The sequence below is a fragment of the Malania oleifera genome, chromosome 3 (genome assembly GCF_029873635.1).
Source record: "Malania oleifera isolate guangnan ecotype guangnan chromosome 3, ASM2987363v1, whole genome shotgun sequence".
NCBI lineage: Eukaryota > Viridiplantae > Streptophyta > Magnoliopsida > Santalales > Ximeniaceae > Malania > Malania oleifera.
This window is the reverse complement of record NC_080419.1, coordinates 57,284,405-57,305,388: the sequence shown is the minus strand read 5'-3', so window position 1 is coordinate 57,305,388 and position 20,984 is coordinate 57,284,405. Positions and strand designations below refer to the sequence as shown.

The window sequence follows — 20,984 nt, the reverse complement described above, 5'->3', positions numbered from 1 at the left end:
TCTAACTCAGGATCTCTCCTCTAAATGAGCAAAACCTCCTTCCCCAACATGTTCTAAATGCAGGCTTTTGATTCACACAGACTTCAGGAGAATCTACTCAGTATCTATACCTTTGATCAGAACCACAGAAAAGGAAGAGGAAAGAGCAAGCAAGAGAGACATTTTTGAGTCAAAAAAACCTTCTTAATCTTGTTAGACGAAAAAATACACAGGGATAAAAGATAGACAAGTGCGAATTAGGATAAAGTTAGGAGGTGCCGCCCTCTTTTACCAAAAAAAAAGAACAAAAGAAAAAAAAAGTGCGAATTAGGATGATGCGCCCACCTATAGTGACAAGTGAACCCTTCCACCCATTTAAACGCTTGGCTACCTTTGCCACCACTTGATCCCCAAAAGCTAAAGAACATAAATTATCCCCTAGAGGGGCGCCAAGGCAAACAAAAGGTCAATCTAATAAACGACAATCTTCTAAAGAAGTAAGCTGCAACATCTTATTATGACTCAGGTTACTAGCTCGATCTCCACTCTTCCCTAAATTTATCCTAAGACTAGATATCCTCTAAATGATCTTGAAAATAGTGAGAATGTTAAGACTGTAATATCATCTAAGAAGACAATAGTGTCGTGGTCAAATTGGAAATGGGACACCACACCACTCCATCCCCACATGGATACATCTCAAGAATCCCCTATTCATGACTCTATCTAATATACTCAATGCATCCACCACTAGGACAAAGAAGAAAGGAGATAGTGGATCTCCTTGCCTCACCCCCCTCAAGGACCTAAACTAGGATTGCCTCCCCATTAATGATCACCAAAAAAGGTGCATTGGACAAAGTCTCTCATCCAAGAATACCATGTCTCACCAGACCTCTTATGACAATTTTGTCTAAAAATCTCGAACCAACCTGTTCATAGAAAGTTCTGCCCTCTTTTCTCCAATAGACCAGGAAAACATAGCACTCTCCAATGGAATGCCTCTTAACCCACAGTCCCTAATGAAACAATTGAACTTCTTCATACTAGAGGAAAACTGGGCATCCCCTCTTTTCTCACTAAGAAATCTAGCAATATTGAAATCCCCCACAACAATCCACTAGGTTAACAAAACCCAAAAACAGCTTATAACTCTGAAAAGTATGAATATTGGGTCTAGTAGGTCCATAGAAGAAAACCACCATTGACACCTCCCTCAAACTTCATCTAGCACAGATAGAGGAAAAAAGTCGCTTTAAAAATCGACTCTACAAACTTACTAATGTAGGACAGTAAGAAATAGAAACAGAGAGAGTGAATCAGGGGAGAGAAACAGGGAAAAAGAGAAAAAGAAAGAAGAGAGAAGAGGAGGATATGTTTCGGGACAGAACAGGAAATGGAAATAGAACAGAGAGAGAAACAGAGAGAGGAGAAGGGAAGAAGGAAAAGGAAGAAGAGGAAAGGAGGATGAAGAAGAAGTGAAGAGGGAAAGGGCTGCACAAGAGAGAGAACCTGTTCTGAATTCAAATAGTAACTGTCCAATACAAATAACCCTAAATTAACTATAAAATATACAAAATAATCCTAAATTAACTAATTTTCTTAAATAATCAGAAGTTTTCCAACTAAAATAAAATTCCTAATTTCTAAAGATTCAGCTACAATACAAGGATCTAAAGTTCTCCATTAGCGGTCTGCCTTTTGTACCCTGGATTCCCAAACAATTAAGGCCCTTAATAAGACCTCTGTTCCTGGAGGGAAGTCATTTCTGGAGGGAATTCATTTATGCCAAATACAATCTCCACCATAATGGCTGGGCCTCAAAAGAGTTTAATGGAGCCCACGGTACAGGTGTTTGGAGATCCATAAGGAGAGGATGGGATAAATTCTTTTCTCTCTTATTTTCAAGTGCGGAATGGGGAGGAAGTGTTCTTTTGGCATTGTATCTGGTCTGACAAGTCCCAGGTCAGCACTAAATACCGTTCTTATCTTCAGGCTGGCTTGTGAAAAAGATGCCCTTGTTAGTCAGCACTTTGAGCTCCCTAATCAGGACATGTTCCAGAATATTCCTTTCATTAGTGTTAGATTACCACTTTACCTAAAAGCTTAAGCTGTTGAGGTTGTGGGCTAACAATGCGTATTAAGCTTTTAACACTCCACTGCACATGCAGCCCAATAGCACATGGAGAGATAAAACACATAATAAATAGCACTCATTACAGCAAATACAATAATTTTTTTAAACGCTATGCAATAAATGCGGGCAATGAGACCAGAATTCGGGACCTCCAGGTAACCAGCTTCGATACTATGTTAGATTACCACTTCACCTAAAAGCTAATGCTGTTAAGGTTGTGGGCCGACAATATATCAAGCTTTAACAGTTAGGATGCCTTTGTCTGGGAGATTGATAATCTGACAGAATTCTACAGCAGTCTCTATAAAATCCAGCACCAGACAACAACCAATGAACCCAAGTACACCTGGACAAGGATGGGAACTTTACGTTCAGATCCATACATCTTATATCTCCGTCATAAAACAGCAGCAATTTCCCTCGGAAACTCACTTGGAAAACTGCAGCCCCCACAAAGGTTGGTTTTTTCACATGGGAGGCAACTCTCAGGAAGATTCTTACCATTAACAACGTCCAGAAAAGGGCTTACCTCCTTAATAGATGCTTCTTATGTCAGGAGCAAGCTATAAACTGCAGAGCACATTCTTTTGCACTGCTTTTGGACTAGAAATTTCTGAGCTTGGCCATTTCCATGATCAAGCAGAAGTGGGTCACTGCAGGAACTGTGGAGGGAGAGTTACAGGGCTTAGAAAGGGATCTGCTCCAATAAGGATAGAAGAAAAGGATCTTTCCCTCATCTCCCTTGCTATTTTTGGGCAGTTGGAATGAAAGAAACAGGAGAGCTTTTGAAAGACCAGTTTCTCCCCTTCGCCTCTGCCTTTCCCCTCCCCTTTATTGATAGATGTCTCAAATTTTTTTAACTCTTTCTGAGCTCTGTTTTTTCCCCTCTCATACTTCTGAAGTTCTGGGTAAATTGGAAGACCTAATCATAATGATAAGTCTCTCCCTCCATTTATAATATATGCCAAGTACATAATGATGACCATATTATGCTTACTAGCTCACAATTACCAGCACAGCAATAACACACATCAATCACTCTAAATAACTACAGTAACTAGCAACACTCGCCCTCAAGCTGGAGCATAGATATCATATGCTCTTCAGCTAGTTACAAAGGAATTTAACCTGCTCATCTTTCAAGGCTTTATTGAATAAATCAGCACTTATCACTTTACCTAAACACTTAAGTTGTTAGGTTGTGGTTCAACAATGTATATCAAGCCTTAGCACTCCCTCACACGTGCAGCCCGATTGGTTGTGGAGAGATAAACAAATGATAAATAGCACCCAGTTTGGGGAATAGTTTAATTTTTAACAAACAATAAACATGGCAACAAGACTATAACCCAGGACCTCCTGGCAACCACGGTTCATCTTGAAGTTTGGGTAAATTGGAAGACCCAATCACAATGATAGGTCTCTCCCCTATTTAGAATATATGCCAAGAACATGACAATGGCCATATTAACCTTACTCATGCACAAAATCATGCTTAGTAACACAGCAATGAGACACAGCAGTAACACTAATTAACTGCTGAAACTAGTCACACACACTACTAAGGAGACACAGCAACTTAAATTTCCTGCCCTACAGGACTAACTAACTTCAAACCCATTCCCTCCAAGAGATCTTGAGGATTTTGCTCATCTCTTTGACCCCCAAAAAGGCTAATAGAAATGACCCTTACTTCGTTAGTAACCTCCCCTCTGGCACAAAGTATGTTAAGATAAGTTTGAGAAAGTTCTTGGAATTGGAAGGACACATTTATTGAACTTTGAACTTCCCTGCTTATGAGGTGCCACTGTGTAGCACCCTACGTTTTTATTATGAAACCCATCAAAATTTGAAGCAGACAAGAGGACGTCATTATATGGGATGCAGCCAAAGTTCCTTTCTCAACTATAGCCTCCTACTGGTCAATAATTCCCTTTGAATGATGAACACCAATCTGAACATTCTCAGAGGTCCTCCTGGGTCCATCATTCTTTTCTCTTGTTGCTCAAAAAGGAAGCACTTCCCTAAACTTACTAAGCTCAAACATGATGCAGCGTTTTTTATGACATCATCAGTTTAACTGTCTTCGTCATTTGACCCATTCTCCATCAATATTTGTTCAATAATTAGTCCCTATTCAACTCACTTGTACTCTCAAACTCGTAATCTTCATTACCAGCTTCTGTAACATTTGGATTCTTCCCATTGTTCCCTATATCAATCGCAGGTTTTTTTTGCAGCAATGTGTCCCACAGTTTTCAATTTATGGCTAAGGCCAGCGTTTTAGCAAGTTCATCCTCATCAAACACCCACAATCTGACTTTTTCCGGCAAAAGATTGAAATTTAAATTAATATCTCCAGTCAAAAGCCTTTCTGTCTTTTTCTCATCTCTTTGCTTTGGCTTTGTGTTAGCCTTGGTGGCTACATGAGCTTAATTGTCTTATTTTGATGATAACATCCCATTAGTGGTTGTAGGTAAACTTATCTTTGCATAATAAGCTGTGGTAAGTCAAACTCAAATGTAAAGATTAAGTAAATTCTTAATAGGTTAGACATCATAAAAAAGGGAGAGATTGTTAGCCGTGGTGGCTACATAATCATGTTTAATCTGTTTTGGTGATATTAACCTATATGTTGTTCCTAGTGTTTTCTATCTTTGCAGATCATGTTTAGTACATCTACAAGTGAGAAATTCATGAAGTATTGAATCAAAGGCAAAGATCGGACCAAGTAGATGTTCGAATAAGGAAAGATCAGATGGACACTCATTCGGAAGAACTCAAGCACAACAAAAGGAAGCTTATTGTATAATTATATGTAATGGGGTGTGTTTGAGGTAGTTTATTCTGTAACTCTTGTGGTTTTGTTTCTCGCACAATTTTTGAGCAAGAGTTGAGCAAAATGCACGTGCATACTAGGACACATGAGTGTATAAAATTTTCACTAAAGTCACAAACTCAACTTTCATAGTTTTCAAAGATAAATCAAAGAGTTTGTCAAAATCATCCTATACTCAAAATATGTTTTTATTAGGGAAAAGTTTTTAAACATCTTGGTATTATGAACATTTGCATACTTAGTCCCGGTTTTGTTAAACAAGCTTTTTGTCCTAAAGCCTCAAGAAAGTCAAAAGAATATTTTTATAAAGGACATAAAAGCATATAAGATATCTAAATGAGCTTTCAAATGTGTTTTCATAAACAAGATATCTTATATTCAGGGAGAAACTTATTTGGACAAGTATTAATCTTCATTTGACTTAATATCTTTGATATACTTTTGTCTAAGAATGTTCTAAGTCATAAAAAGGCTTTTTGGTATGAAAAAATAGGGCATTCGTTGACTAATGGGATGTAGTCGTTGACTAATTAAACCAGTAAGCCTGATTGAGTTTCTGCCCAGGTCAATCGTCGACGAATAGGGTCGAATTGTCGATGAATGAGCATGACTCGTCGACGAATGGTTTTGAGTCGTTGACGAATTTTTCCAGTAGCCAAAATGAGTTTTCAGCCTAGATGACTCGTCGACAAAACGACATGATTTTTCAATGACTGAGGGTGACTCGTCGACGATTGGGGTAGACTCGTCGACGATTAAGATTGTGAACTGAACAACAACGGCTAGTTTCTTTTGGGATTCACTCCCAATGGCTACATTACGGCTAGCTTGGGTTTTTGACTATAAATACGAGTTCTTAGACTTGTTTAGGAATGGTTTTGGTGATTTTACAAGTTTATAGTGAAAAACATCTTTGAATACAAAACCTAGGCACTTTGCATCTTTGTTTATCATCACAAGTGCTCAATCTTTGCTCTCTAATCTTGCTTGAATCATTCCTTGAGAGAATAGTGTGAGGATTGTATTGTATTTGATATTAGCTCATTTGAGGAACATTTCTTTGTATACACATCTTGTTGTAAAAGGTTCTTTGTGAACCAATTGGTGAAGGTTCTTTGTGAACCGTATTTGCAAGGCTTCTTGGTGAGTGGTAGGGATTTGTTCTCGAGTGAAGGCTCTTAGTGAGTGGTAGGGATTTGTTCCCGAGTTGAAAGGCTTCTCTGCCGGTTAAGGAGTTTCTTAGTGGATTGTGGAATCCTTGAGTTGGTCTCAAGGCGTGGACGTAGGCTTGGTGCCGAACCACATTAAAATACCGGTGTCAAGCTTCCCTACCCTACTCTTTATTATTTGTCTTGTGCTTGATTTACTTTGCTTATATTGTGATATAATTGCTTGAATCTTGCCAAGAATTTTATCTTGTAGAGAAAGCCCAAAATACGCGAAAGAGTCCATTTACCCCCACTTTGACTCTATATACTCCCGGGCCGACAAGTGGTATCCGAGCATTCCACAAACTTCAACTTTGAAATGTCAACTCTCTAGTGTGAAAACCTCTTATTCCCATCTGCTAGGCTTATTATCCCCTTCTTAACCCACAAATTGGCTGTCCTTTTAGATTTCTCATTAACAGACTTAGTCAGACAAAACAAGCCCAACCATTGATTAGTTGGGGGATTCAATGATATTAATCATGATGATCATCCTTGTTATGTTACAAATGGGTATGATTAATTACAATAAAATCGAAACCATGGCACCCCACTCTTATTAGACCCTTTAATCCTAGATAACCAGCTCTTTGTCCTCCACGACATATCTCCCCCAATTCGAAATGAAAATGAAAATTAATCAAGAAAACCTCTTTTATCATTAAGATTCTATGAAAATGAAATTCTAAGAAACCAAATTCCCTTCAACGGTGAAGAAATGAGAATTAGGAGCATTATGAAGAGTAGAAAAACAACATATGCAAGGAAGTAGCGCAAAAAGAAGGATCCCCCAACCAAAAAATATCCAACAAGACTCGAGGCCCCTCTCCCACTTTGTATTTGACAAAGGAAAAGAACAAGGAAAATTTTGTGAAATGGGTTTCCAAGGACTCCCACGGATAATTTTAGTGCCAATATTAGCATCCAATCCAATCTTCCGTAGTCAAATTATCACAACAATGTACATAATACATGGTACACAAAATGCTAGCTATTGTACATAATACGTAAGTAGTAGTTATTAATAATGGTTTTTGGTGGTGATGTATTATCTATAATCTTAATTGTAGTAAAGTAGGGTCAATGGCTATCAACATCACATTATGTTAGTGTCACCACATCCGTGCTTAGCTCCTATCACCACCATGCACAGGTGGTTCTTTGAGAAATTCATCTCAAAATCAGTTCCATTCTAAGATATGACATGTAATGCATACATTGGAACGGGATAGTCTTTCCACTTTTAGGACAATCCTTATGTTGACTATCAAACAAAGGAATGTTCCACTTGTTATAATTATTTCTATTGCTTTTGGATTCCTGCCCCATTTGACTTAATTAAAGACAACCTTAAAAATGATGTGCTATATGGGCCCTAGAATTATTTTACAAATGAGTACGGTTAATTAGGGGATTCAATGATATTGATCGCCCTTGTTATTGATTGAAATTGTGATAAGGGCTCTCACATTGTGGGTAAGTGCCAGTGAAGTTTATTTACATGTGTAGGCTTTGCTCTGGTAATTGAAATTTATGACATAGTTTTATGGATGTAGCTGATAGACATGATGATTAAAAGAAAAGTTAATATAGATTTTTTATGACTTAATTGGGAGATAAAATTAGGGAAATACAAGGTGCAACTTTAGTGTTATTGAAGACATAAATAAGATTGTCATAGAGATTTTCCTGGATAAAAAGTATGAAATATGTAACCTGTGTAAAGCAAGTAATAGAAGAGCATGCTCCGTAAGTTGTATTAGATGAATGGATTTAATTTTGTGTTGAGAATATGTACTACAAGTCTACAACAACAAACCAAGCCTTAAGTCCCACTAGGTAGGGTCGACTACATGAATCCTTTTCCACCAATTTGCACGAATGTATACATTTTCCTCTAATAATTTAAGGGCTATTAAATCCTCACTATCTCATTCCAAATTACTTTAGGTTTACCCCTACCCCTTTCTACTGCTGCTTATAGTTACTAGCTCACTCCTCCTCCCTGGTGCACTATTTGGCTTGCATGTTATATGGATGGATTAATTAAATGCAACTGTAGGGGAGAAAATTTTATAGTGTTACGTAGGTTGCAGCACAAAGAAACATGGTGGACTGAACTTGAAGTTGGCCAGGAGCTGTAAATAATTCTGCTAATTTTAAGATGTGGGAGAATTTGTATCATAAATTAGGTAAGTTAGGTGAGGAGGAAGAATAATGCAAATTTTCTGGGATAATTTTAAGGTCATGTTGAGTGTATCTTTTGCATTAATGGGCCAATGAACTTGTTGGGCATATTGAGGAGAGGTTTTATGGTGCATATTTACGCACTAGAATTGGGATTGCTTCCAAGTCTGAACACGGGAGGGTTACATAATTGAAGATTTTAGGGTTGGATGGGAGAAAAAAGTTATATATATGAATTTAGTAAAAGTAGGAGCAGATTTAAGGGAATGTTGAAAGTTATAGAACGTGACTACTGGTAAAATTATACATCAGAAGAGGTTGTTGGTTCAGATTGGTTTTAAATCCTCTATGTAACTTTACTGTTGTGGAGCCATAAAAATGGTGTTGAGGTATTTATTACCAGCATAAGCTAATGCTATTTGAGATTTCTTTTACATCCATAGGACTGAGTAATCTTAACGTGTTGTTTTTTACATCTCAGGTCCATGGTTTCGGATCTCTAATATTTCATATCAAGAAATTTTGGATTCTCAGAAAGCAATCAAGGAGCTCTTAGGTAATTCAGTTTACTGCGTACATTTTCACACTGATTTTTCAAGTTAATGTTCTGACCTTTTTCTTTTTTGATTTTGTCATAATACAGCTGCGGGTTATATATCTTCCTTTGAATCCACTAATGAGCTGCATTATGATGACATAAATGAGGTTTTGAATGTGCTTACTGTTTCTGAGCTACAGGAGATTACATATACGCTTAAGAAGGTTTGCATTTCTTTCTGTCTCCATCAATTTTACATTATTTTTAGTTTTACCATGTATGAATGTGTATGTATGCGTGTTGTTTTTAGTGGGAAGAACACCAGCATGCAAGTTTGTTCGAATATCTATGATGCAGGACCAAGGTCCAACAATTTTAGTTTCAATTCCAGTCTCCTAAAACTAACACATAAGGGCCTATTATAGGCTTACAATGCTTGGAAGAAAAGCAAACTAATTTGAGAAGATAAAATTACTAGGAAAATTAAATAAATTAAAATACTAGTTCCTTAAGTAATAATGCCCTAAAATCTTGCTTCCTAAATTATAATATCCTGGGATCTTATGACCCTAAGAAAAAACCCTTGAAACAAATGAAAATATAGCAAAAAAACTTGGAAAGTAAAGTAGCTTGTGTTTGCATGCTGCATCATTCTTCCCCAATTAGAAAGAATTCAACCTCGAATTTAAAAATCTGAAGGACAGAGGACCCAGATTGTGACCATGCTTGAGGAGGCAATTGTAATGTGCCGCCTTCAAATTGAAATAGGATCTTATGAGTGAAGAGGCCATGTAATTGTACAGCTGGCAAATTTATACAGGGTGATGAAATGAACAGGTTGAGGATCAAACTAAAATTTGAAGCATCTGTTATTTCTTCCAGTGACCCTTCAATCTCAATAGTAGATTCCTCAACTACCTCAACAAGTTGAGGCTCAGGCTCTCAATGCACTGTTTCTACAATTTCAATTGCTTCCACAACTATTTCTGCTACCCCTTCTCTCATAACCTCAAAGGAAGATTTACAATAATTTTTATCAAAGAATGATATTGGGGTGTGAAGCATAGAATCGAGCTTGCTCGTCCTAGCATCAATCTTGTCCAATGTGGAGGTAAAGGTAACTGCCATTTTGTGTTTGTGATGTCTGTGCGCGCGTGTTGTTTTTATCTGCTGTCTGATTAGTTCGATCTGGTGGCTTGCCTGAACCAGTTCAGTTTAATAGCAGTGAACCGGCTGGTCTGAACTTTTTTTGAACCCTTTTGCTTCGTAAGGAAGGGTTTCTTCTTCAAGCAAGAAATGAGGCGTGAGCTCTTGTCTTCTTCCAACGAAAGAGGTAGGCTGTACCTGTCATCTTTTGCAAGCCGAAATAGGATTTGGGTGAATGGAGCCTCGGGTTTCAACTTGCAGTGAGCGGCATTGGCAATGGGCGGCAAAAACTTAATGATAATATGTGGGGAACAGCTCTGCACTTTCAACGATGATGCTGTGGCATACTTTTGCGACAATGTACAGTTTCTCTCCAGCAAGTGTGTGGGTCTGTGAAGATGCCCACATAAATCTGCTCTGGCAACAGTGACACAATGGATCGCTCTACCAAAGGATGCAAATTCTTTATCTTCTGCTTCAGCATCAAAGATTCCTGCCATGATGAAGGATTTTGATGGAAAGAAGAAAAAAACCAGGGAGAACAAGATATTGTTCATTACAAAAGGAGATCAGCTAAACAAAAAGAAAGTAAATTCAAGGCAACTCTAATAAAGTAACACCAACTAATTATGCTCCATGTCTTCTAAAGAAACATGACAAAAAATCCATTTGCCAAGAACCAAAGGGATGCAAGGAAGATCACTCTGCTTGAAAGCTTGTATATGCATGTTGAATTGTTTTTGTGTGAAATAGATGGTACCATGTGTTAACTCCGCATGTGATGCACTTAATGTCCTAATTTTTTCACACACAGCCGATCCCAAGCTCGGGTAAAGGAGGAGGGTTGCGTTAGGTAGCTGACAGCTAGCATAAAATTTGTTAGATCACTATGATATGAATCCTTACCGAATATTTACTGGAGCATCCCCTACGAGCGACGCGTTGCACTTGAACCACCCGGGTGTGGCGAAAAGTGGGCGAGGGTGGGCTAGGTTGTTACCCCGAAGCGACGCGCCGTGTCGGTGTCCGGGTACGGTGTTAAATATGCGAGGGTTCTTGCATCATTCTGGACGTGGGTAGGTAAAGACGTTAGTTCAGGAAACTAGGATTAGATTAGCAACTTGGAATATAGGGACACTTACGGGTAAAAGCATGGAAATTGTGGATACAATGATTAGAAGAAGAATTAATATAATTTGCCTTCAAGAAACTAAGTGGGTGGGGGAGAAAGCTAAAGAAATCGATAAATCAGGATTTAAACTTTAGTACACTGGAAAATGAAAACATAAGAATGGAGTAGCCATTATTATAGACAAAAATTTAAAAGATAGCGTTGTGGATGTAACTAGAGTAAGGGATAGAATTATAAAAATCAAGATGGTATTAGGACAAAAGATAATAAATATCATTAGTACTTATGCTCCTCAAGTTGGCTTAGTAGAAAATCTTAAGAGACAATTTTGGGAAGATATGGATAATATTATACAAGGCATACTTGGGACTGAGAAAATATTTATAGGAGGAGATCTGAATGGACACATTGGAAGAGATAATAAAAATTATGAGAGGATACATAGAGAATATGGATATGGAGACAGAAATGAGTTTGGGGAGATGATCTTAGACTTTGTTATATCATATAATTTTAGTATAATGAATACTTGCTTTAAGAAGACAGAAGAACACTTAATAACCTTTAAAAGTGGACAAAATAGAAGTCAAATAGATTTTTTTTTAACTAGGGGGGTAGATCGTTTATCATGCAAGGATTGTAAAGTTATTCCAGGTGAAAGCCTAATCACACAACATAGAGTCTTAGTGTTAGATATATGTATTAAAAAATGGAAGAAAAAAGATAAAATAAACCAGTGTAAGAGAACTAGATGGTGGAACCTAAAAGGAGAAAATATAATAAAATTTAAAGATAAAATGATCAAAGATGGGGATTGAACCATAGAGGATGGGATAGATACAAATACTCTTTGGAATATATTAGCTAGTTCTATTAAAAGGATAGCAAAAGGGATTTTAGGTGAATCAAGGGGAAGATTCTTGAATAGCAAAGAGAGTTGGTGGTGGGATAAAGATGTACAAAAAAATCTTAAAGACAAAAAGAATTTGGTATAAAACGTGGCAAAAATGTAGAAATAGAGATAACTTTGAAAAATATAAGGAGGCAAGAAAAGATGCAAAAAAGGCCGTTAGTGAAGCTAAATATAGATCATTTAATAGTTTGTATGATAGATTAGGTACAAAAGAAAGGAAAGAGATATATTTAAACTTGCTAAAGCTAGAGAAAGGAAGAGTAAGGACTTATGAAATATAAAATGTATAAAAAGTGAGGATGATATTGTCTTGGTTAAGGACGAAGATATTAAAGAAAAATGGCGAAGTTACTTTAGTAAGTTGTTTAACGAAAACCAAATAGAAGGCTTAAACTTAGAATTGTCAAATAAGGAAAAGACTTAAAATATAAGATTTATTCGCAAAATTAGAGTTAACGAAGTTAAGTTTGCACTAAAAAAGATGAAAAATGGGAAAACTATAAGATCAGATAGCATCCCAATTGAAGTTTGGAAATGCTTGGGTGATAACGAAATTATATGGTTAACTAATTTATTTAATACAATTGTAAAAACTAAGAAAATGCCAGATGAATGGAGGAAAAACACTTTAATACCTATATACAAAAATAAAGGAGATATTCAAAATTGTAATAACTATCGTGGAATTAAACTTATGAGTCATACGATGAAACTATGAGAAAGGGTAGTTGAACAAAGATTAAGGTTAGAAACGAAGATCTCAAAAAATCAATTTGATTTTATGCCTGGGAGATCTACCACAGAGGCTATTTATTTTTTAAGAAGATTAATGGAAAAGTTTAGGGAAAAGAAGAGGGACTTGCATATGATATTTATTGACCTTGATAAAGCATATGATAGGATACCTGGGGAAGTTCTATGGTGGGTTTTAGAAAAAAAAGGTGTATGCTGTAGGTATACCGATGTCATTAAGGATATGTACGATAGAGTAATGACTAGTGTAAGGACTATAGATGGAGAAACTAGATAATTTCCAATCACCATAGGTGTACATCAAGGATTTGCTTTGAGTCCTTATCTTTTTGTGTTAGTGATGGACCAATTGACTAAGAGTGTTCAAAAGGAGGTTCCATGGTGTATGTTGTTTGCAGATGATATTGTATTAATTGACGAAACTAGGGACAAAGTTGAGGCTGAGTTAGAATTATGGAGAGAAGCTTTGGAATCTAGAGGCTTTAGGATAAGTAGAAATAAAACATAATATATGAACTGTAATTTTAGTAATGATAGGAGGAATATTGGAGACAAAATTAAACTTGATGATGAAGAAATAAGTAGCACTTGTAGATTTCGATACCTTGGATCTATTATGCAAGCTGAAGGAGAAATTGAAGATGATGTAATGCATAGAGTTAAAGTAGGTTGGGTAAAATGGAGAAATGCTTCAAGTGTGCTATGTGATCGTAGAATACCCTTAAAATTGAAAGGGAAGTTTTATAGGACAGCTATAAGACCAGCTATGCTATATGGATCGGAATGTTGGGTGACGAAAAAACATAATATCCAAAAAGTAAAAGTTGCCGAGATGAGAATGCTTAGATGGATGAGTGATATAACATTGAAAGATAAATTAAGGAATGAACATATTTGTGGTAAATTAGGTGTGGCTCCTATAGAAGATAAAATGAGGGAGGGACAATTTAGATGGTTTGGACACTTGCAACGTAGGCCACATAGTGCACCTGTGAGGTAGAGTGACTTGGTTACTGTGGGGGGCAGTAGAAGGGGCAGGGGTAGACTTAAAATAACTTGGGAGGAGATAGTGAGTAAGGATTTAATATCCTTGAATCTATCAAAGGAAATGGTCCATGATCGCATAAATTGGCGGAAAAAGATTCTTATAGCTGACCCCACTTAGTGGGACTAAGGCTTGGTTTTGTTGTTGTTGTTGTAGATGGCACCATGTGTTGTGGCTGTGATATTGTGGAATTTGAACAAGTAGGGATTGTGTCTCCCTTGGGTGAAAGGCCCTAAACCTCTGGAGGGTATTTCCACATTAGGCGGTGGTTGGCCAAGCTGGAATTGGGAACTTGTTTGTGATAAACTTTGCACTTAGTTTGGACAGTGCTGCTGTGTTGAAAAAATGTATATATGCATGCTATTTGGATGTTTTGTGATGGTAACTTTAGATGAACAGACTACTTGGAATAAAGAGTGTGTCCTGCATATTGCTTTGAATAAAGAGCGTGTTAATGCACCATATGATTCCACATGCATGTAAGAAATCATGTGTTAAGTATTGTAATCCTTATTTGAATAAGGGGGAATTAAGAATGTCTATTGAGCTTGTGGTTGCGCACCGTATTCCTTGATAGTTTCAGGTTCAAACTGAAGGAGAGCGCCACTTGTTAAGTTCTCCAGGAGACTGCCATTTTGACATGTGTTATAGGTTGGCTGGAAGACACTAGGGATACTATGCATGTATTTGGTTGGCGGATATGTATGTAGACTAGGAAGTGTGAAAAATATTGTATGTAAGTACAACCCAAAGAGCTTGTTACTGAAAGTAAAATGTTTTTAGTTGTTTACGAAATATATGTATGTATCTTTTGTTTTTAACAAATATTCATTCTTAATTGGTCTCTAACTTCTTTTCAAAGGACGGTTTAGCAAAGTAAATTCTTGCCTTGGCCTAGTGCCTCCATTGAACTTTAGATGGAGTCACGGCTGGTCACGTGCCAAAAACAGGGACCTGACAGGCTGCCCCTCAGTTCCCCCCCCCCCCCTTTCTTCCAGATGTTTTTGGCAAGGAGGGTCGCCATCTGCATTGCTTTTCATCATTGCAGTGGAGGTTCTCTGTCTCCTGCTGCAAAACACACAAGTTTGTCAAGCCAAGGCTCATCAAATCCTTAACCTAAGGTCCATCCTTCTTTGAAAGTTAATTTAGAGAAGAGCAAGCTTTTTCCTTTTGGAATGTAGATGATGGTGTCGTCTTGGCTGGAACATGGGCTGCAAGCTGGGAACCTTTCCTTTGAACTAAGGATTTTCTCTTCACGCAAAATTCAAGGGAAAAAGGGTATGGGACTCTATTGTTGAAAGGCTTGAGATAAAGTTGGCTCATTGGAAACAATATTGTCTCCTTAAGGGCTGAAGACTTACCCTCATCAAGAATGCTCTCTTTATCTCCTGGCATATCATATGTCCCTATTCCCAATCCCTTGCTCTTTGGCCAAACACTGGAGGGCATCCAAAAAAGATTCCTTTATGGAAATACGTGAGAAGTTTTCAAATCTTACCCAGATGGGGAAATGTTCGACAGCCTATTCAAAAAGTGGCTTGAGTCTTAAAGCTGCCACATTTTTCAAGAAGGCATTTGTTGGAAAATTGCATTGGAGATTCATTAGTGAGAGAGTTTTTCTGGAGAAAGGTTATTGCTTCGAAGCATGACCTTGACTGCAGTGGGTAGACATAATAAATGATAAGTAAATCATATGGGAGACGGGAAATGGATCAGCAATGGTTGGGAGGATTTCTCAGTTCCATCCTATATGATGTTTGAAAGGGTGACGTTATACTCTTTTGGCAGGACATCTAGTTTGGTTCCCCTCCACTTGACTCAATTCCCTGCCATCTTTGATTCAGCCTGCACTACCGATGCTTTGGTGATTATGCATGCTTATCACTCTGAAAATGGAACTTGGGAGCCTGCTGTAAGAAATGCCCATGATTGGGATATTGGGTAAAGATGATTGAGTCATCTGATCAGAAAGAAAAGAGACTGCACCAGAGAGACTTTCAGACATATCATATCCTTCAAAAATATCGCTTTAGTTCCTTCTAGACTCTACATCATCCTCTTCCATTTGTCTTCCCAGATATTTTTGGAATAAGTCAGATTTTCTATTTGAAGTATACCGTGTTCCAGAAAATAGCAAAATTCCAGTTATCCAGTTTCCCATAATAAATCCCTACAGTTTCTTTGCAAGAGGCTCATCTTCCACTTCTTCCCAGACAGTCAAAAACTCATTGCTCCATCTACCCTAAAGAAAATCAGAGAATATGTACAAGCCTCAATGATGGACCACTTCCAAAATCCTGCTTCTGACAAAGAGACCTGCTTCTCGCTCTCCTTCCCAGATGCTTTTCAGCAGCATTGGTTAGCTCAGGGCCACATTCATTTTGGAGCAGTTAGAGTTGCCCTTACTCTTTATGCAAGAAAAGGGGCTCCCAGTAGTTTCTTGAATAGCCTTTACTCCCGTGTCCAAGAATATCAATGTGCCTAGGCGCTGGCTTAACAAAAGTGGCTGTTGCTTGGTTAGTTTCTTGTATGAGAAGCTGGACAGCCTACCTGAGGCTTGGATCAGCTTCCCCTTTGTTAAGGCTTAATTTTCATTATTAGCCCACAGCCTAATAGCTTAAGCTTATGGGTAAAGTGGTACTCTAACATGGTATCAGAAACATGATTGCCAGGAGGTCCTGGGTTGTAGTCTTGTTGCACACATTTATTGTTTGTTTGTTTAGAATTATCTGATTCCCTATAATGGGTGTTGTTCATTGTTTGTTTATCTCTCCACATGCTGTGGGGCTGCCTGTGTGGGGAAGTGTTAAGGCTTAATATACATTGTTGGTCCACAACCTAATAGCTTAATCTTTTTGGTAAAGTGGTATTCTAACACCCTTGGACACCGCCTGGAAAGCTCCACTCCCAGCGAAAGTTAACTTCTTTTTTTTTTCGCTTGGGAAGCAAGTTTGGGAAAGATACCCTCTGTAAATAAATTTCATAGAAAGGGGATAACTTTGGTTAACATATGCTTTTTTTGTAAAGATGATGCTGAATATGTGAACTGCATTTTGCTGCACTGTCCCTGGACGATAAACCTGCAGAACTCGGCTACTGCTCTGGCCTGACAGCACTGGGCTACAGCTGAGACAGTGGAAAAGGATATCTGGGCCTGAAAGGGTATTCCTAAGAGTAGTGAAAGAGAAAAGTCATTCTTTTTATTCCTATCAGAATTCTTTGGTTCATGTGGAGAGAGAAAAACACAAGGGAGCCATCGGAGGAACAGCTACTTCTCTCACAATCCTCAAGAATAGTGAAAGGGAAAAAGCCTTTTCTTTGATCCCTACCAACATTCCTTGGTCATGTGGAGAGAGAGAGACAAGATCCTTCAAAGGAACAGCCGCTTCTTTCACAACCCTCAAGGATATAAGGTTCACAACTCTTACTAGCTGGTTTAGGAGATTTTACATGCTGGACACCTACACAATCCTTTATTTTTTGAAATACCTCGTCACACAACTGAGTTTACTTTTTTGTATCATTCAATTTGTTTTCTTGTACTTGGGTGACGCACCCTTGGTTCCCTTTTAATGAATTCTCCCTTACCTATGGAGAATGTAGATAGATATAATTTAAATTCTCTTAATCTTAATCAGGAGAAATATCTTGCTCTTTGGGAAGTGAAACTGTGGGTTTATTTCTTGATTGTTTCTCTGATTGGCTGTTTTTATGATTTTTGTGGTTATGTTGAGGCTTCAGAAATGCACTCGTGGTACACGAAAGCGGGATTTTATTGCTTCACTTCTTTCTTTGTATCAAGATGGATTATGGTATAAGGGACTCTCTGTTAGTGATTCATTGAGTTTGTTAGCTGCTTACTGTTAATTGATTTCCATTTCCTGATCATTTTTTTGAACTATTGATTATGCAGTTCACACCTTCCAAGCGTGGTTTTAGAAAAAACTGGAGCCTGCATTCGAATTTCTACAACAGCTGAGTCCCTGATCTGGCGTGCCCAGGTTGTAGAAATACTTCAGTAAACTGAGCAAACTTGTGGCTGTGGTTTAACATTTGAAAATTTATTCATGAACTTTGGTGCTTCATGCAGAGGCTTTTCTTCCTAAATGGAGAGCAAGATCTCTCAGCATTTCTGCTGGTTGATTTGGGGATAATCAAGTATCCAAACTACAATTGTATAATTACAAAGCAAATTTTTTGTGCTCGAAGTGACTTGCTTGCGTATGAAGAGGTGTCTAATTGTATTCATGTGGAACTACTATTTGACCTTCTGTTGCCTTTCCAAATTTAATTGTTAACTGTAACAGGCCATTGAAGTTGCACAAATAATGGATCAATCGCTTGATGAAGACAATTTTGAATTGGTGTTGAGATGCACTGAGATTTCTGACTCCTGTATATTCAGCTCTTCTGCCAACGCAACTCAGTCTTCGACTTCTAAATCCTGTACTACTTTTTTTCTGTGCTTTTCCGCTTCATGGGTCTATTCAAAAGTGGTTTCTTTAGGAATTTCCTTTCTCGAACATGAGCATAGGTATGTTATCAGCTGCTTTATGCAATGTTCTATTTCCAATCATAAAACTCTCCTCCCGGCCTGACTTTTTCGTTATTAGTTTCTGCAAATATGTTTTTCCCGTTAATTACATTTCAGCAACCATTTTTTCCTTCTGAAGGGTCTTATATTTCAAGGATGTTGCAATATATAAACTAGATTGTACACGAGTAGTAGAAAATTTTGCACAGATATATTGATACTCAAAGAAGCAGATCAGAGGTCAAGCAACGCTAAAAAGCATTGACACTAGTGCATTTACATCCATAGTTCCATACCCTAGATATACACAACAGCATGTATGAAGATAATTTTTGTTTTCAGAGCTTAACATTTCTGAATATATTTTTTGCCTCCCACTGCTACATACAAATAATATGAGCATGAAATTTCTATGTATAGGGCCTCATTAACACAATATTTTCCTACATTGTCTTCGGCGTCTTTTCTACATGGTGGAACCCAAGGCCAAAGGAGGGATGGCTGTGAGTTGTCACACAAAGTTTAAAATCACAATTAGGAGTTCTCTATTACTGGAAGAGCTAGCAAATGTAAGGATTTTGAAGCTGCACGAGAAGAACACCTGATTGAACAAGGCTATTGCTATTAGATTAAGTTTTCGGAGACTAGAGAAGGGGAATAGATGTCCAAAAGCTATGTGATTGTACATGAAAATATATGAGTAATAGGGAAAATGAAATAGGAAGAAAGAGCAAATATTATGTTAAAATATATGGAAGGTAAAGGATGGAGATTAGTGACAAAGAAATCCTTGACTGATCTAGGAACCTGAAAGAGCGAAAGGAAAAGCAAAGAAAACACAGACAGGTATAATCTCATTCTTTTCAGGCCAATAGAAAAGTGTTCAATTTCGATAGTCTGGATAAAGCTGTTTGCATCTCTGAATTTTTTTGGAAAGTGTAAATCTGTCTTGGTGTTGAATGGTGAAAAACTCCAACAGCTCCTGCATTTATGCCTTGTTTCGGTCTGGATAATGGCTCAGGGAATCTGCTCTGAGGTTGGTATGAGGCTTCATGCATAAGAAGTTGCTCACTAACAAATGAGATCATTTTTTTACCTGGAAGGATTCAGAGAAAACAGATGGAACCAATCCATTCACTTCCCAGGAGTAGAGTCCCCTGGATGGTAGTGGCTAATGCTGATTTTGAAGGAGATCTTGGGTTCAGGGAAGAGAGCAAGTAGATGAAAAGAGGACTGGCGCCACTTTGTCAAAACTGTGGGTCAACAAATGTATGAAGGATCAAAGATGGGGATAGAACCAGTGCGGGTCAGAGAATCTTGTTAAGCTCATACACAAATGTTCTTCATAATTTTCCGGCCAAAGACTTGACACCCACCCACAGAGTTAGGCTCCATAACTATATGGATTTGTTTAGTGCCCAGAATGGAAGGGTCCCAGTTGCTTCCCAATGTACAAGATATAGAAAGTCTGATTTCAATTTGAACTTCAAACAACCTGAGGTTAGTCATGTTGGATATTACCATAATTGGCCTAAAAATTTGCAATACTTCAAGTGAGTCATTAAAAAGACTAACCTAGCTGGGTCTGAGTAAGGAAAATAACTCGATATGGTAGATCCAATAGGCCAAATTAGGCACCGAATTCCTGGGTGTTCATGCACAGAATTAGGCCAACATGAGAGCATACGCCTTAAGACCGAAGGAACTTTAGCAGCTCTGTGGCATTGTACTGTTCTGGCTATCATTTGGTGTATCTGATGGGCGAGAAATGCTCTTAAAGGTGTTGCCGCTTCTATTAGCATGCTTTGGACCAGTGGTGTTCCTTGCACCCCTTTGGTAATCAGTAAATGGTTTCTTTCATGTCCCCCTAGAAGACTTACAGGGGGATTGGTTGGCATTACTTAGAATTTTCTTGTAGTTATTTTCCTTTTGTCTAGGTGTTCTCCTTTTGTAATGGGAGGATTTCTTGTTCTCCCTGTTTTATTTTTTTCTTTGTTTTACTCCTACTTTCTATAATATTATTCTTTTTTTATAAAAAAATGTTGAAATATATGGTCCATGGCATTGAAAGAATGGTAAAACCAATTGTTGGCCTGCAATTTTGAAGAGAGAGGTGGAGTGATGATGTTAAGCCTTGCATTATTGCAATTTTTTTCAAACAGCCTAGTTTAGAAGGAAAAAGTTGAGAATAAAAACAAGATAAAAGAATGAACGACAGAGAGAAGAGGGTAAATGTGGCTGTAGGTTTTCTTGTTTCCTGACCAGATGGGAAGAATTTAAATTTCACAAGCTCCCACTCCATTACAGCAATTGACTGCTGATCAACTCCCTGATTATTTTACAGACTTGCAACTTACTGCCAACATATACTTGTCAACATTCCCATTCAAGGTGGAGAATGCCTTTCTTGCAAGCAACAGACTGAAAGGACTATTAGAATCTCTAGTACGCACATCATGATAAAATGTTTGTCATTGTCAATATGCTTTGTTGTGTCAGACTGGATTGTGAGCAATACTGTAGCCGTCCTTATTTTCTCAATGCAACAAGAGAGGTCTGCCAGTCATTATTCA

The 20,984-nt window shown here is 37.8% G+C and overlaps 1 protein-coding gene across 3 annotated transcripts in view; it reads left to right on the top strand.

Moving 5' to 3' along the window:
- The window catches only part of LOC131152044 (fanconi-associated nuclease 1 homolog), a 71,046-nt gene that overhangs the window by 27,752 nt on the left and 22,310 nt on the right, over window positions 1–20,984 (top strand). For all 3 annotated transcript variants that reach the window (XM_058103627.1, XM_058103629.1, XM_058103628.1), the window contains exons 7-12: window positions 8,832–8,906; window positions 8,994–9,112; window positions 17,619–17,689; window positions 17,791–17,878; window positions 17,968–18,108; window positions 18,185–18,411. In XM_058103627.1, coding sequence (XP_057959610.1) covers window positions 8,832–8,906; window positions 8,994–9,112; window positions 17,619–17,689; window positions 17,791–17,878; window positions 17,968–18,108; window positions 18,185–18,411 — 721 coding nt within the window. The remainder of the gene's footprint in view (window positions 1–8,831; window positions 8,907–8,993; window positions 9,113–17,618; window positions 17,690–17,790; window positions 17,879–17,967; window positions 18,109–18,184; window positions 18,412–20,984) is intronic.